This window comes from Marmota marmota, unplaced genomic scaffold (assembly GCF_001458135.2).
Source record: "Marmota marmota marmota unplaced genomic scaffold, marMar, whole genome shotgun sequence".
Classification (NCBI taxonomy): Eukaryota; Metazoa; Chordata; class Mammalia; order Rodentia; family Sciuridae; genus Marmota; species Marmota marmota.
This window is the reverse complement of record NW_026000229.1, coordinates 1,777,975-1,795,994: the sequence shown is the minus strand read 5'-3', so window position 1 is coordinate 1,795,994 and position 18,020 is coordinate 1,777,975. Positions and strand designations below refer to the sequence as shown.

At 38.9% G+C, this 18,020-nt stretch overlaps 1 protein-coding gene across 1 annotated transcript in view; it reads right to left on the bottom strand.

The window, feature by feature from the left end:
• Positions 1-16,573, bottom strand: part of Gabrg3 (gamma-aminobutyric acid type A receptor subunit gamma3) — a 598,523-nt gene extending 581,950 nt beyond the window's left edge. The window contains exons 1-2 of the mRNA XM_015480324.2: positions 16,070-16,573; positions 10,516-10,664 (exon numbers count right to left, since the gene is read on the bottom strand). Of these exons, the coding sequence (XP_015335810.1) occupies positions 10,516-10,664; positions 16,070-16,122 (202 nt within the window). The 5' untranslated portion in view covers positions 16,123-16,573. The remainder of the gene's footprint in view (positions 1-10,515; positions 10,665-16,069) is intronic.
• Between the last annotated feature and the right edge of the window lie 1,447 nt (positions 16,574-18,020).

Below are 18,020 nucleotides of genomic sequence, written 5' to 3'. Positions count from 1 at the left end.
TCTGGTTTATTTCACTTAACACGATGATCCCCAACACCATTCATTTTCTTATCAATGGTATGATTTCATAATTCTTTATAGCTGAACACTATTCCGTTGTGTATCTACATCACATTTTCTTTCTCCATTCATCTGTTGACTGGTACCCATACAAACCTCTCCAGGCAATTCTGGTGCTGTGCCAGATCTGTAAGCTGCTAAACTAAAATTCCTTTAGAATCCCTTCATAGCACAATAATGTAGGAAACTATATTCTTTGTTTCTACACTGTAATTTGTGCCTGTGTGCATTGTAATGCTTTCTAAAGGGATCTGGAAAATATTGTGAATCCAGATGTTAATTGTAGAGTGATGAAAGGCAGGTGAACAGAAGTCTCAAGCTTAGACAAAGCTTTTATGATGGCAGAGCAATCTAAGGGCTCTCTTCCAGCTCTCATGAACCAAACTGAAAGAGGAGCCAAAATAGTGTGGGTCTGGGAATAACAGAAGGTGGATACCCAAAGTGGCCTCAACCGCACCCTGGGATGGGAGTGATTACTTGTAATTCTTACAGTGGGGCTTGGATGCAGGTTTAATTATCCCTTTAGAGACAAACCTAAATGGGGTTCTCACTGTGAATCTGCTGGTAACTGGTGGCAAAGCCCATGGACTCTTTCTCCCTAAAATGCTGTCTAATCCACATGAAGCTATTTTGCTCAATTCCTGGACTAGTCATGAACAAACAAAAAATATATCATCTGTTATTCTATAAACAGAATGGAATGTTCAAATCAAGGCCAGTCACTAGATTATACCTAGGAACATGTGACTAGAGTGGTTTGCCAAATCACATATAAGGAAAAAACAAATTACTTATGCAATGAGTTCTCATTATACATTCCCTATAAGAAAAAAATCCTAACACAAATGATTAATGAACTGAACTGTTGGATGGGCTCTAATGCACAGGATTCAACCTAGATAAGAGTACCATGGCAAAATCCTAAATGCTAAGGTGTGTTTGAAGGACCCTTGCCCCATACCATGGGGAATGCACAAAGAAAGGTCACCTGCCAACAGGTATGTAGCTGAGGTCTTAACCCAGCGGCCTGAAGATGCCTAATTAGTCTCTCATAGAGATGACAGTTATAATTTCTCCATAAAATTGATTCTCCACCTCCCCTATGCATTTGAATTAACTTTGTGGGAGAATCAGTTAACTAACTCTACAGTAATAGCTTTTACTTCAAGCACAGCAATTAAGAATGTCTGTTTCCTCTCCTCCTACATCTGTTCTGAGAGTGGAGTGAATACATTTGAATTATTTTCTGGATATACAGTAATTGCTAGAAAATGACAACTCACCCGGCCGTATGGTAGGCTGTGCATTTTAAGGGAAGACTAACCAGGCTAAACTATATGTACAGATTGGCATGGTTACCTGATGTGCATGGAAAAAGGACAGGCACGTTGGACTTGAGCTAGCTATAAGGTCATCCCACAGTCAGCAACAAGCCTGGGCAACTGGTTGTGAGCCATCAGTGCCAGTGGATGCAGGGACACTAAAATATCTAGTGCTCTACCTTCAAACTCCCTTTTCCTCAAACATACAAGCCCTTACACTTCATTTGTATTTGTCCTTCATTCTTTTGAATAAAAACATTGGTTTACCTATTTTTCTCCCATCCTTCCCCACCCCCCATGCTGGGGATCAAACTCAGGGCTTCATGCATGCTAGGCAAGTGTTCTAACACTCAGGTCCACTCCAGGTCCTCCTGTTTTTTTTACAATATGAAAAGAGTAATAATGAAGGACAGTGGTCTACATCCATGATCAATCATAAAACTTAATAAAACATTTGATTCTCTGCACAGCTCTCTTTTTACACATTTCAGAATTCTCTCAAATGAATTATCCCAACCGACACTCTCAAAACCTGGTGGCAGGACATGACAGGAGTGTTCCATTTACACACACCAGGATCAGCTCAGAAAGAGCAGGGAAGGGTGGCTTTCTCTTTTTTTCACTGGCTAATCCAGTTCTCTCTCAGAGAGATTACATCTGTGACCAGTATTTCTGAAGTGTTCAGCTTAGAGTTGATGGCAGCTCCACTATGCTTATAATTTTTCACTGAAAGATATCAAAGAGCTGCATAAAAAATTGTTGAAAACTATCTCTCACTCATACTTGGAATCAAAAAACATTGATCTCATAGAAGTTGAGAGTGGAATAGTAGTTACCAGAGATGGTGGTAGGAAGGATGGGGAGAGGTCAATGTGAACTAAGTTACAGTTAAAGAGAAATAAATTCTGGTTTACTATTGCACAGCAGGGTAACTAGAGATAGCAGTAATGTACCATACATTTCAAACACCTAAAAAGGATTTTGAACATTTTCTCCACAAAGAAATAAATGTTTCAGGAGATAAATCTGCTTACCCTGATCTGAACATTTTGCAATACAGTCATGTACCAAAAAACACATGATGCCCCATAAATTTTTACACTTTCTATGTATCAACTAATTTCTGTTAATCATAGTTTAAGGACCACTTTTTATTTATTTGAGCTGCTTTAAAATACATTATCTGCAACAAAACTCACTCCTGACCTACTTGGGTATCATGGCACCATTATTTGGTCATTTTCTCTTAACCCTTTCCCTTCCAGGAATACAACTGTGCTGTGGGCAGGAGCTTCTGCTGATCTTCCCAGTTGGGATGTAGCTGTGTCACCTCAGTTCCCCTGAGCAAATACCTGGGTGTCATGTCCAGCATTGGCAAGCCTAAAGAAAAGCAGTCCTGAAGGGCATCTCCCTCCAGTGTTCTGATTCAGATGGGGTAGGTGCGTACCCCCAGAGCACCTCAACTCCTCACACACGCAAAGAGCTTCCTCCTATATAGGATATTTCTTCATTTTGTATTTAGAAATTTTAACTATTCTGGGAAGATACACTTTAGAAAAGCCCAGGAAAGAAGTGCAGATATGCAAACACCCAAGTCTTCTGTCCATGGACATATCCACGGACATGGCCAAGAGAAGATTATTCAGATGTTCAGCCTGAATTAAGCAAAACTGTCATTCACTTCTACACATTGTCCATATCTCCTCAGAGCATTATCCATTCACCTTTAAAAACAAATACATAATTGATCATTTTTCTGAACATGATGTATTTGGCACAGACTGTCCAGATAATAGGGAAGGAATTTGTATTCTCTAATAATCTGTATACAGGAAAGTGGTTTCTTGAAATCAGAAGAGAAAGAAATTCTCTGATTTTCTGCAATTCTTTTATTAAAAGGTTTTTTTCTCCATCAGCCTTTCCCAGCTCACATGACAAGATCTGCTCTATAGACAAATGACACCCTGCATGACCCTGAACCAGTTAAAGGACATGGCTTTAGCATTACTTAAAATGATGGATAACTAAAGGAAGGGAACTGAAACAGATACATCCATAATTTAGAAGTTGGTTGAGGAGATAGAATAGCTAGGAAAGTAGCAAGTATTTTTAAAACATAATGATCACAATTTGTAATATAAAAACTCATTAGAGGCTTCCACGCAGATACATTACTTCCAGGCAACATCAATGAAACTGCACAATTCCTTCTATTTATTGTTAACAATAACAGTGATGAGACATTTAACGTACTTCCTGATGTTGGACCTTGGGGCTGGCATTGGACTACATATGTCGGGATGTGGCAATGTATACAAATGCATTAATAATTAGGAAGTGGGAACTGTGTCCTCAAAAAACACAAGGACAAATTCTTGGCTGGGAATTTTAGAAAGTAAGTAATAATGTTGTAGAAACAAGTTCTGTGATCACACCACATCATATCATCCTCAAAGGAGCACTTCTAACTTTGTTCACCCTCTTGTAAAAATGAGGAAAGAATGGTAGAAGAAACAAGGGAGTGACTGCCTCTTGATGTACCCAGTGGGGAGGTAAGCGGGGGACAGGTTTTGAAGGAAGAATCCGCCTAGGAGATGACAGCAAGGCTTAAAAAAAAAAAGGTACAAGAGAGCTCAGTGAAGAAGTGTGAGACACAGGCCAGACAACAACAACATTGAGGGTCCAGATGAGGGAAACAAGTTTGGTGTGCCTACACACCAGAACATGTGATTCAGACTGTCTGGAAATGGAAGTGCAGAAGCCAGGAAGAGCCAGATAATAGCTTGCTTCTTTGCATCATTAAGGGACTTGGACTTTATCCTAGAAGCAAAGTAGAATTTTCAAGGGTTTCAAATTAAACAGACTTAACTGACTCCAAAGTGGGAGCGCCAGTATCTACTCCTAAGCACTCTTTGTAGAGCCCCCCCCCCTTCGTACACTAAAAGAAGAACACAAGTGCAGAAAGCATCCAGGTTACTACCCAGCTTCCCCACTGTCCCAGGCCCAGTATAGGGCTTGGGGCAGAGACAATGTTCAGGACACATTGGATGACTACCTGATGGAGCAAATAATGATAAGGGAGATGAGCAAATAAACTGGTAATTACCATAAACTAATGATAAATCAATTTGAGCACATTATGTAAATATAAGTTCATGGTACCTTGATGAGAAAGCATGATGGTTAGAGCAAATAAACTTGATTTGAAAAAAATCATGAGAAAAGGAATTCAGATATTTATGGGAAGTTTGCCTTAAAGCACAGCTCTTCTGAGTTATAAAAAAAAAATGGTGTCTAATTCCTTCACCAAGAGACCTGTTTTTTGGCTATTATTGTTCTCTAATTGAATATCTGCAAGTTGTTGGGTTCTGTTAATCAGACACTAGCATTCAAACAAGATAGGAAGACGTATTTTGAGAGGACTCAGTGATGATGAGCTTTCTTCAGGCACTCTGCTGCCCCAAGGACCATGACAATGTGCATGGTGGCACTTTAAAGTCAGGAAACCAAACAGCAACAGCATGCTTTATGGATTTATATTTAATTGTTCTTTTAAAATCTCTTTCACTCAGAAAGCACAAGTCCCTTCTCATATGTAACAATGAATTACAAGAACCAAGTGACAGCATGTTATTTGGATATGGATGCTGTTTTATTTGGAAAATTCACAATTCTTCATGTGCACATTGAGAAAATACCATGGTCTTCCATTATCTTGCCTTCTTGTGGTCAAGGACTGTCCAAAAATAGGTGAGTACAGTATAGTAAGATTATTTTTAAGAAAGAAAAACAGAGACTACATTAATGTAACTTTTATTCCAATATATCATTATAATAATTTTAATATTAGTTATTGTTGTTATTGTGCCTAACTTATAAAGTGAATTTTACCATAGGTAGGTATTTAGAAGAAAAAGCATAGTATGTGTAGGGTTTAGTACCACATGAAATTTCAGGAATCCAGTAGTAAAGGGTCTTGGAATATATTGAGTGGATAAAGGAAGATGGCCATAAAATCTCTAGAATTATGAATTCTGCTTGCCTATTTCATCTTTAAGAACCTTAGTAATCTCCTTCCAAGTTTTCCTCTGTGTGTCGAGTTGGGGGTTACCCTGTTTCTTAATAGGCTTGCCTTGTGTATTCTATAAATAGTGCAGTGGATAAGTGATCTTGCTGCAGTCAGAGAGATCAGTGTTGGAAGCTGAGCTCACTCGTTTTCTTCCCATGTCCAATTTTCCCACCTCAGAATATGAATGTAAGGCACTTCACTGCATCCTAGCACACAAAGAGCAGAGTACCAACTAGACTAAACTTGCCCACAAATGAAGAGTGTTTCTTGCTCAGGTTTGTTCTAATGTCAAGTATATTGTCTGACAAACAGTGATGAAATTAGTAACATTCTCTAAATCATCTCATCTATGTGAATGAATAATAGCTGCACACTTTTCACACTGGATAGACTTCCTTTATGATTTTTATGGGAAAAACTGATGACAATTGAATTTATGAACCTTCTATAATGGGAATTTAGATGTACCACTCACTAAATAAATGTTTTAAAGCTGGAAGGAAGGTGAGGAGTAATTTAGTACCTCTCATTCATTGTACAACAGAGGGAACTGAGGCACAGAAAGACATTATGACTTATCCAGTGTTTACTATAATTTGCATACATTCTTAAACTCTCCCCACACTACCCACAATGACTTTGAAATTTTATGCCTTTTGGAGTCAGGGTAATTCTAGGTCTTGTTATAGGTAAATTGGAGTCCTGGGCTTAGAAAATTGGAAGGATGGTGTGGCTATATAGTATGAACATTGGCAAGCTTATGTGCTGTAAATGAAATAAAGCACCATGGAGAAGAAGAAACAAACCGCAGACTGGGAGCATCCTATGAAAAATAGAACATATCTTGCAATCCCCATGTTTCTCACTACTCTCATGAAGACGATGTAGAGCTATACCTGCTTGTGTGCACCAATTTTCTTACAGCCAAACACAGTATTCTTATTTTGAATTAGAAAGTATTTTTCAATCAAACAAGTGTTAATCTATCAAAACAAACAATAGAAAATGAGGCAGAAAATAAACAAAGACACAGAAGAACTTAACACTTTTCAAGTACTCTAGAACATTCACCAAGATTGATCATATCCTGGGCTATAAATTATATATTAACAGGTTGAAAAAAATGAGCTTTTATTTAGAGTATGTTATTGAATCAAAATGGAATCGAAATAGAAATCAATAACAGAAAACAAGATAATTCCAAAATTTTGAAAAAAAAAATTGTTTCTAAGTAATCTATGTGTTAAGGGACAAAAATCTTGGGAAATTTTTAAAAATACATTGAAATAAATAAGAATAAAAATACAAGAAATCAAAATTTCTGGAATGAAGTTGAAAAATGCTTAGGGGACAGTTTAGAGAACCAACACTTACAAAAGAAAAGAATGTCTCAAATCAAGAATCTAAGTTCCAAATCAAGTAGAAGACCAAGCAAGCAGAAGAAAGAAAATAATAAAAAGAGCAAAATTTAATTAAATGGGAACATTAAAACAACAGAAAAATACTGAAACAAAAAGTTGATTCTTTGGAAAGGTCAGTGTAATAAGCTTGTAGAAAAAATGAGAAAAGATGATGCAAAGTACCAAGATTACAAATAAAACAGGAGGTCATAATATGCCCAGCAGACATTTACACACAAACTTGACCACTTCAAAGAAATTGACCAATTCCTTGTAAAGCACAAACTACTGCAACTTAACCCAATATGAAATTGATCATTTGAATAAACTCATTATTGAAATAAATTTGTAATGGAAAATGCTCCCAGAGAAGGCATTTCCTGGCCCAGAATGTATCATTGGAGCAGTCTATCAAACATTTGAGGAAGTAACACAAACCCTTACATGACACAAAATATGTTCCAAAAAACAGAAGGTGAGGGAGTACTTCCATACATATTTTATGAAGCTGGTATTGCCTGGCACCAAAACCAGTTTAAAAAAACAAAAGAACAATGAAACCTATAGACCAAAGTCCCTCATGAACAGAAATGCAAAAATTCTTAATCAAGTATTAGCAAGTATTTGCAAACAATAATTCAGCAAAGAATGAAAAGAATTTTTTTAAAACAGTATGACTAAATAACATGACCGAGTTTATTCCGGGTATGTAATACTGGTCATGTACTGGAAAAAAAAATCAATCAATACTATCCACCCTGTTAACAGGCCAAAGGAGAAAAAAAAATACATGATTCTTTCAATTGATACAGTAAAAGCACTTGGCAAATTTCAATACTCATTCATGATTAAATAGATAAATAAGTCAGAAAACTAGTTATTTAGGAAAATTTTTCAATTGGACAAAGAACATATACAAAATACCTCCAGCTGATATCTTATTTAGTGTTGAAATACTTACACTTTGCTCCTAAGATCTAGAAAACAACAAGAATGTCCCCTCACCTCAGTGCTATTTATCATAGTGCTGGAAGTTCTAGCCAGTGTAAGTCAGCAAGAAAAGGAAATAAAGCACATACATATGGAGAAACAAGAAATAAACTTCTTATTTGCAGATGACATGATTGTATACATAGAAAACCCTAAGGAAATCTTCAGAAAAAAAATCCTAAAACTAGCAAAACTCCTAAACTTCAGCAAGTCAGAAGATACAATATCAACACACACAAAAATAATTGCATTCCTGTATACCTGCAATGAACAGAGGAAAAATACAATTTGAAAATACAGTACCACTTACAATCACTCTAAAAAATAAAATACTTTGGTATGATCTAATAAAATATTTTAGAACTCATGTTAACCACTGATATAAGAAGTTAAAGATGATGTAAATAAATGGAGACAGATTATGTTCATAGATTAGAAGACTCAACACAGTAAAGCTGTCCAGTTCTTTTCAAATTGACATGCAAAGTTTCAACACAATTCTCACCAAAGTACCAGCAAGATTTTTTGTAGATACAAACAAAGTTATTCTAAGATTTATATGGAAAAGCAAATGTACTATAAGAGTTAAAATAATATTGAAAAGAGGAATAAAGAGAATAAATTACTCTATCCAATTTCAAAACATATTGTACAGCTGCAGTAATCAAAACTGTGGGTACTAGTAGTGTGGCAGACACACAGACAAACAGAACAAAATAGAGAACACAGAAAGAGCTCATACTAATCAAGCCATCTGATTTTTGACAACTGCCTAAAAACAATTCAACAAGGACAGTCTTTTCAACAAATGCTTCTGGAGTAACAGGAGATTCATGGGGCAGAGGGAAGATAATAGATCAAAACCTCATACCTTTATTTTACATAAAAATTAACTTCAGTAATGATTTACAATGTAAAACAGAAAAGGATAAAATTTTACAAGAAAATCCTAGGAACTATAGCTACACGAAGAGTTCTTAGACGTTAGTCTAAAAAGCATACTCCATCAGCAGAAAATCAAGAAATTAGATTCGTCATCAATATTACAATCTTTCCTCTGTGAAGGAAAGATCCTGTTGAGAGTATGAAAAGGCAAACTACAGAGAGGACTAAGGACTCATATCTGGAAGTCTCAATAGAACTCTCAATACTCAAAAGTAAAAAGACAAATAAATAAAACCAAACAATCCAACTTTTAAAAGGGCAAATAACATGAAAAGACATTTCAATCAAGAGGATGTGCTCACAACAAATAAGCACATAAAGAGAGTTCAATTCCACTAATAATTAGGGAACCACAATGGGATATTAACCTATTAAATATCATATCTAATACAGCAGCTAAAATAAAAAATGGTGACAATGCCAACTGCTGGAAAGAACACAGAGACGTTGGATCCCTCAGATATTGCTGGTAAGGATGGAAAAACAGTCCAACCACTTTGGAAAAGAATGTGAGGGTTCCTTGAAAATAGAAGTTGAGAGTAGAATGGGGGTGACCAGAAGCTGGGAAGGTGGGATGGAGGGATAAATGGGGAAAGGACATGTTCTATGTTTTAACTGGTAGGAATAAGAAGTTCTCATGTGCTTTTACATAGCAGAGTGACTATAGATAACAAGTATATACTATTTATTTCAAACATCTAGAACAAAGGATTTTGAATGTTTTTACCATAAAAATATAATATTTAAAGAGATTAAGTTTACCCTGATTTAAATATCACACAAAATACGTGTCAAAACATCATATGGAATCCCATAAGTATGTATTTTTTGCCTCTATATGAATCAAATGTATGATATGTCAAGATCATTGTATTGTCTTGAGCAACCAATAATAAAAAAATAAAGTTTTCAGTGAACAAAATAAAAAAAAGAGAATAAATTGGAAAAAAATACAGTAATCATAGCAATTATACTCCTGGGCCTTATCACAAAGAATAAAATCTTATGCCCACACAAAAATCTGCATACATGTGGACCTATCATTTTACTTATAATAGACAAAACCTAGAAACAACCAAAATGTGCCTCAATTGATGAATGGATAAACAAACAATGGTACATCCATGCCACAGAGAACTATTCAATGACTATAATAAATTACTGATACACAAAACTGCTTGAGTGGATCTCAAAATTATTTTGCTGAATGAAGAAAAGTCAGGGGCAGGGGATATAGCTCAGTTGGTAGAGTGCTTGCCTTGCATGCACACAGCCCTGGGTTCAATCCCCAGCACCACCAAAAAAAAAAAAAAAGTCCAACTCAAAAGGTCAATGACTCCATATACTTAACATTCACCAGATGACAAAAATATCAGAGTGGAGAACAAAATAGGGGCTTGTGTTAGGAATTTTAGGAAGGAAGGGAGGTGTGACTATAAAGTTACAGCAAGAGGGAATCTTTGTGGTCATGAATTAGTTCTGCATCTTAATTTCAATGGTCATCAGACAAATATATATGTGATAAAATGACAGAGAACCACACATAGACACATCAGATCCATGTTAAACTTCTGGTTTTACTATTATACTATAGTTAGGAATTGTGTGATGAGTACAGAAAACCTCTGTGATATCTTTGCAACACTTTGTAAATTGTATAATTATTTAAAAATAAAAACTTTAAAGTTTCATAATAGTGTTTCCTATTGCAATAACAAACAATACTCACTTCCAATATCTGGCCTCAGCTTTTTATCATATTCTCTTAGCAATTTGTTAAGAATAAGAGTTACATCAGTGTCTTGGGATTTTGGAGCCAAGACCCACTTTTGGTTTGATGAAGAATCTTCATATTCATCCTCTTCCACCTTTCTGGACCTGTAATAGTAACACAAAAATGTGACATATAAGTTGCAGAAACAGCAGCAGGAAGTGCCTTAAGTTTATCCTTTACAAGTACCACTGAAATGGGTAGAAAGTTCCCAGTTCCCTTATTCCAACCACTCACATCAACTACAAAATTTAAAAAGTAAAATGAAGTACACATTAGAAAGAATTCAACAGGAAAAATGCAACTGCTACTAATATGGCATAATGTTTTCATTACATGTCACAAGACCATTCCCTGTCCATGTTAAACTACAGCCACTGTGACAGGTAAATTAATGTCAGAATAGTCAATAGGCAATGGGCCATCCTTGAATGCATCTTGAGAAGCTCCCAAGGTCAAGGCACTAACCTTCCAGGATTTGTCAGAGTTCACTTTATCATGTTGTCTCCACTTCCCACCACCAAAATCTCATTCTACTTGAAGGTGAGAATAAATTTTGCAGAAGGGACTCATTAAAAATAGTTGGTTCTGACTATGCTTTTCTTGGAAACTGGAATCTAGGGCTTGAGGTAGGCATGCAGACATTCTGAGGTATCTTGCTTTACCAGCACTCTTGCCAGGGACAACAATCAGAAAAATGGTTGGTGAATATCCTCTGGCAATTTTACATGTTTAAGTAAAACACAAACTGATTCATTTCTTGAACAGCAGGCTACAGAGACATTAGGAATAAAATTTAATACGTCTTCCACATCTTGGGTTCTCAATAAGTGGATCCCAATGAATGCTTGGGTGTCTCTGCTTGTTTTGCAGGGATGAACATGGAGATTCCCTCTCCCAGCTGATAAACACCGACAGAGTAGTTGAATTCAGAGGCCTCAAGATGACAAGCAAGTTTTCTTAGTGAGTGAAGCCATCTCAACCACACAACCATTTGGGCTTGGAAAGCACAGTCTCTTCTGCCCTGAAGCAGCATTTACTTGCAGGTGGACTGTCACTGGCTGGCAGGAAAGCTTGTAAAACAAACCAATCACCTCCTTTCCAGTTTGTCAGTGTATGTGCCTTGACTATTTTCTCCTTCACAAGAGAACAAAACACAGAAAAGAAAACTGCATTGAGGTGGATTTGTCCTGACTGGGTATAGGCTCATTTCTGTTCATATTCTCAGCCAGGAACCAAAAATACCAATGCTACATTAGGGCACTTGGGCTCTGGGAGATGAGTTTCCTGAAGTGAATATTTAAAACTGACTAAATGATCTATAGTGAACATGAAATTAGTGAAAATTATAAACATTTTAAAGTTCAACCCTTCTAAAGTCTTCAGAATCATATGTGTATATACTGTAATACATAAAATGTATATATGCATGTAAATGAGTCTTTTATGAGTATTAAACCATATGGTAGACCAGAGCAGTTTTCAGATACTCTAAACCTGGATGAAAACAGTTGTCTCTCCTTATATCCTGCAGGACTCCTACAGATATCAAAATAAGGGGATGCTCAAATCCCTCATATATAATAGCATCATATTTGCAATAATCTCCAGATATTTTAAATCATCTCTAAATGACTTAAAGTTAATAAAATATAAATGCTATTTATATAGTTGTGACACTATATTATTTAGAGAATAATGACAAGAAAAAAATCTGTATGTGTCTATCAGAGATAATTTTTTTTCCAATATATTCAATCCATAGTTGATTGAATCGTCAAATGCAGAATCCCTGGATATGAAGGGCCAACTGTAATATGTTTATGAGATGCTGATAATGAATATATATCATTTCTTGTAGAATGACTTCTTGAATTCATTCTAGGCTGATCTTAAACTGTAATTGTATTTCTTGAATACCTATTTGCCACAGGTCAAAATAAAGCATCCACAGAAAATATAAATTGCTGTGGATTTTTATTCACACTGAACACTCACCATCAATAAGAATTTATAACATTTAGGACATATATTCAGTAAGGAATAGACTAAACTGGGAGCAATGGTGCATACCTGCAATCCCAGTAATTCTGGAGGCTGAGGCAGGAGGATCACAAGTTCGAAGCCAGCCTCAGCAACTAGGCAAGATCCTAAGCAACTTAGCAAGACTGTTTCAAAATAAAAAGAATTGTGGAAGTGGCTGAGTGGTTAAGCGCCCCTGGGTTCAATCCCCAGTGCAAAAAAAAAAAAAAAAAGTCAACATTCATAAGACTGATTTTTTAAAATAAAAATAGCATTACAGAATGTTAAATGTTATTATAAGATTTTCGTGTTATCAGGGGCAATATAAGGAACGTAAATTTTTATCATCTTGCAAAAACAAAATGAAGCGTGGTTTTACACAACTGGAAGCCAAGCATTGCCCACAGGATCTGGCAAATCATTTCAGATTTGGAGACTGTAGAAAGATGTTTGGAGACTGTAGATGGTGTTTGAAGACTGTAGAAAGAGGTGTAACTCTCCTGGTGGATCATGCACAACATTCTCAGGACACCTTTCAACTCAGTCACATGCATTCCTCTCTCCCTCGGCCATGTCTCTCTCCTTTATTCTCTTTCCCTTTCCTCCCTGCCACCTTCCCCACTACCCATCACTACAGAACCAGATTATGGTCTCTAGATTCTGCTATTTTCTACTGCCTCACTGGTCACATGTACACAGATGGAGCACACTCACCGGCTCCTCCTCATTACATACACAGCTTTAGTTTCTGAAATTTACTTTGATCTACTTCAATAAGAGGTATTATAATGAGTCTAATTCTCCCTCTAGTGGTGGTGAGAGGGTTTTCCTAAAATTGCATAAGCTTCTTCCTAGTGTCCACGGCAAGTGGAAGTGGGGGAACTGAGAAAGGGAAACTAGAAATGTTTTGTCTCACCCTTTCAGGAGGGACAGTCAGGCCTCCAACTCTGAAGCTGAGTGGCATAATGCATAGTCCGGGCAGGGGGAAGGGCTTTGACCCCTCAGCTGCAAGCACTGTGCTTCTCCTGATCCTGAAAATGAAGCCTTATACTGCTCAAACCAGACCTCCCAGCCCCACAGGAAAATTCCTGCTATGATAAAAAACAAATCTCACCTCAGTGGATCTACAAGGTGGATAAAACAGAACTTTTCTGTCTTTCTGAATTCTGAGTGAGTTACATATTATCTTTACGAACATTTTGTTACTTGGATTGTGGGATCTTAAAAAAAAATCACTGAAATTCACTTTAAAAATAAATCAATGATGTACTGTTGTTGTCACACAACTGTTCAGTGCTCAGATGTTATTCTCATGCCATATACCTTCTCTTCATCCAGAAAGATAGAGGCAAAGTATGAAGTATTTTTAGACATTGAAAAGAGCTACTTAACCTCAGAAAGTAGGTAAGCATCCTTAAGGCATCCTCAATGTCCAGGTGTGATTCAGTGTGTTTTACTGTATAATAAATTTACCAACGAGGGGCTGGATGGGGAGCCCCCATAAACTCAGAGAGTTACTGATACACCAAGCACAGGGGTCAGAATCTTTTATCACAGAACTTCAACTCTAGGAAAGCATGCCAGAATGTAAATGAGAACACTTTCAGAATTAATAGCTATTTTGAAAGATGACACAGGGCATCAGATTATTTTACATGTCTGTAAAACCCAAAGAACAAAAGCCCTTTTCATAGGAGAGATGCATGCAATAAAATTAGTATAAAATTTAGACTTTTTTTCCCCAAATGATGTGCAATCATGACTAGCAGGCTGGGAATTCAGATAAAGAACATATGAAAATCAGCAGTACATTTGCCTTGGCCAAATGAAAGGATTCAGAATCCTAAGAGATTTTATGTGTGTTTGGGAATCCCCAGAAACCTGGCTGCTAACAATCAGATATTATGATATCTTCCTACTGAGCACAATGGATAATGAAGAAAATAGGCAATTCTAGAATGTTCATCTATAGATCTAATAGTGGATTACCTAATGCTAAACTACAGGTCACTTCTTTGAATTGGTGACAATAGAAAGGTCATGTAGATGTGACTCTTGGCATTTAAGTTGTGCCCAATGCTATCTACCTCCAAACAGACTTATCTCCAGGCACAGAAGACTGCAAACACCACATTTCCATGTGTCTTACCAGTCCCCTACTTATAAAGGAAGAAACTTAGTCTGAAAGGTTCAAGGGGTGCTCTGCCTCATTGAGAGTGCTGTCTATGAGTCATCAGTGGAGTTTGCCTTTTACACACAGAACTCAGCAAAGACCAGTGGTTTGAAGGAGAGGGCCAGGGTTTTCTTCCCGCATTTTTATCAGAGAGAGAAAGAAAAAAGTACCCTTCCGATTTTGTAGAATTTGTTAATGTGTGTTCCTAGTTCCTTGTTATTTCATAAATATGAATGCAAATGCAAGACCTCCTAAGCTGCAGAACTTGTGACCCACCAGAAAGCTCTGCAATTCTCTGAAATGGACAAATGTCACAATTAGAGTGTTTGGGGAATAGAGGTGTGCTGTGATTCCTAGGGTTAGTGTAGGGGAAGAATCAGGGAGCTGCACTGATTTTCAAAGCGCAAGATAGTCTGCAAGATCTAGCCAGAGATTCAGGCTTGGAGACAGATTAAACCATACCCAGAATATCTAGTGTGTTTACAGCAACAGGGCTTAACCCTTTGGATCCTGCTACCTATCTACCCTCCTGAGCCCTTTCCATCTCTTCCTGGAGGGTTTCTAAACTCTCATTAGCTGACTGATGTTCTGGGAGGAAGACTAAGGGTATTTAAGTGGAGATCATTTTTTATATTACTAGTTAGAAGATTTAATAGCAATGTCAATATGCTTGCTTTATTGGGATAGGTGTATGCTTTTTTTATGTGTGAGAAGCGGCTGATCTAGAAGGGCAGTGTGTATGTTTTGAGTGTCTGCAGGATCTGGCAGGGGTGTACTTTTAGAGAAGCAGAGCTCTAAGATGCCCACCTGGCCCCAATCCCTCCACTTCCCTCCAAACCCCTTAGCTGGTGTGGTCTAAACCGGGCAGCCAGGAAACCACCATTCCTGGGGTCCTGGAAATTTTCAGAATGACGGAATTGATTGAGAATGTCGGTCAATGCCTGCATAAGTCCCTGGAACATTTGGGATGGAGACAAGAGGTAGACAAGGAGATAGATGCGGTCAATGCCATATAATCTTGTTTATCAAACCCCCTTAAAACCACCAGATCCTAAAAAAGGAAAAAAGAGTCAATTTATTTCTGAGTCTCCATATTTCCGGCTGAAAGGGGCTGCAGCCACCCAGCCTGGAGAGGCAGAAGGCTTTTCTGGGGATAAATGGGACAGGTGAGGTGCGGGCTGACTTCCCTGTCTCTGTGCCGCAACCTAGCCGACGGCCAGGCGCAGCACGGACTCGGAGCCGGCAGACAGAGCCCCCCGCCGCCCTCTCGCCAGGCTCCGGGCCTCCGGAGGACGCTGGGGACCCCGCGCAACTTACCGTGCATGCAAGCCCGAGAACAAGCAGAGGAGGAGGATCATCTTCGGGGCCATGGTGTCCTGGAGCTCGGGGTGTAGGGTCCCAGGCCTCGGGCTAAGGCTGCTTACTCCGGAGCGTGGACTTCGTCTCCACAAGCTCTTCCCTCGCTCGTCGCCTCCGCTGCCGCTGGCTGCTGCGCGACAAGGGCTCCGGTCCACTACAGCGGGACAGGTGTCTGCTCCCTCTGCTAGCCGCGCCCCCGACGGCCGGCGGGTGTGCGCGCGGCTCCGCGGGGCGCACACTGAATGCCAGGCTACCGCGGCGCGCCAACCCCGCCGCGCTCTGGCGCCGGGTGTGCGCAGCCGGGTGGCGGGGGAACCTGGCCTCGCAGTCTCTAGTCCCCACGCGGCGCCGCCCACCCCACCGGGAGCCAAGAACCAGAGCCAGGCGCTGGTGCCTGGCCGCAGGCTCTCCGCGGTGTGCGGCCGCCGCGCGCTCGGAGGTGGGGGCAGCGAAGCGCTTCCTTTGGTAGTGCCTCTGAGACGGTCCCGGCGGGGAGGAGTTTCCCAAATTACACGCTTGACAAGGCGCAGGGAAGACAGCCAGGTTTGAATGGACTCAGAATTTGAGGCCACAAAGGGGGCGGGGCTCCGTGGGGGAGGGGAGGTTGGGCATCCTGCGGGGAGCCTGAGGAAAGGTCCCGGGGATGGGGATTGACACTTGTGGAGAAAGCTCCCGAGTTGGCGTTCCTCCTGTCATTTCAACACGAGGTAGTTTCTCACCAGCGCTCCCTGACCTCCTGTTTCCCGCCTCTGCCCTTAGTCTTCGTTTAGAGACGCCATTGTAAAACGGTTAAGATGGCTAGCCGAAACCGTCCTTCCATCCCACACGTGGTGCTAAGTCGCTGAACTTCTGTGCCTTCCTAAGATTCCGTGGCTTATTGGGAGCAAAGCACGCCCGCCCGATGTGTCCCTTGCTCATGGAAAAGAAACGAAAGCATAACAATTAACAGTAAAGGTGAAAAATACTGGTAAAGGCAGGGAAGAAGGATCCTAAGTCAAAAAGGAAAAGATGTTCTCTTGGTTGAACTATGAAGTGCGCTTCATTCGATGAGTTTTCATCAAGATTGAAAGTTGCATTTTAGTTTTCATTGGTAACAATCACTCAGAAAACCAGTCCTTTATTATGTAAATATCACAATATCAACACAGTAAACCCACTAGGAATTTTGCTTTTTTATACCCCCCCAAAAAAAACACAAATAGTTCTTAGAAAATATTTTATATTTTCAACTACCACGCATAGAATCATGGAAGGGTGTGATAACTGTTTCTTCAATGGTTTTGTTCATAAAATATATAGAATAGTAAGTTGAGTTTCTCTGATGCTCTCCTCCTTGTTTCTGGATTCATCAACATGAACAGGAGCATGAAGTGGAGTGAAGTTATTGGTGATGACTATATTTTTGTTTGTTTATTTGTTTTTAATAATAGTACTGTCACCTTGGCATTGTGATCTTCCTGTCTCTGTGAGGTCCTTTCCATGCCCAGCCTCTTCCCTTCCAAGGGCTCTTTCTAACATCTTCTTCTGCTTGCCTGTCACTCCTACATCAGTGCACATGCCCACCTCAGATCCCGTCTTCTATTGAGACTCCTGACATTCTTATATTTTTCTAGGGCCTAAACCTTACCACTTCTTGAAGCTTCAGGTGATTATAAACCTTAGCATAGTGTACCCTACTCTTTAATTTCTGTACCACACAACTGAGCCCTCTAAAAATCAGTTGAACACAATGAAACCCATTATTCTATATAACAAAAATGCACTAATAAATCAGTTAAATGATGACTTGTTCCTTAATTGCTTCCAGAAATACAGTCATCTCTCAATGTCCTCAGAGGATTGGTTCCAGAACCTCTAGGGATAACACTATGTGAGGATGCCAAAGTCCCTTATAAATAAAATGGATTAA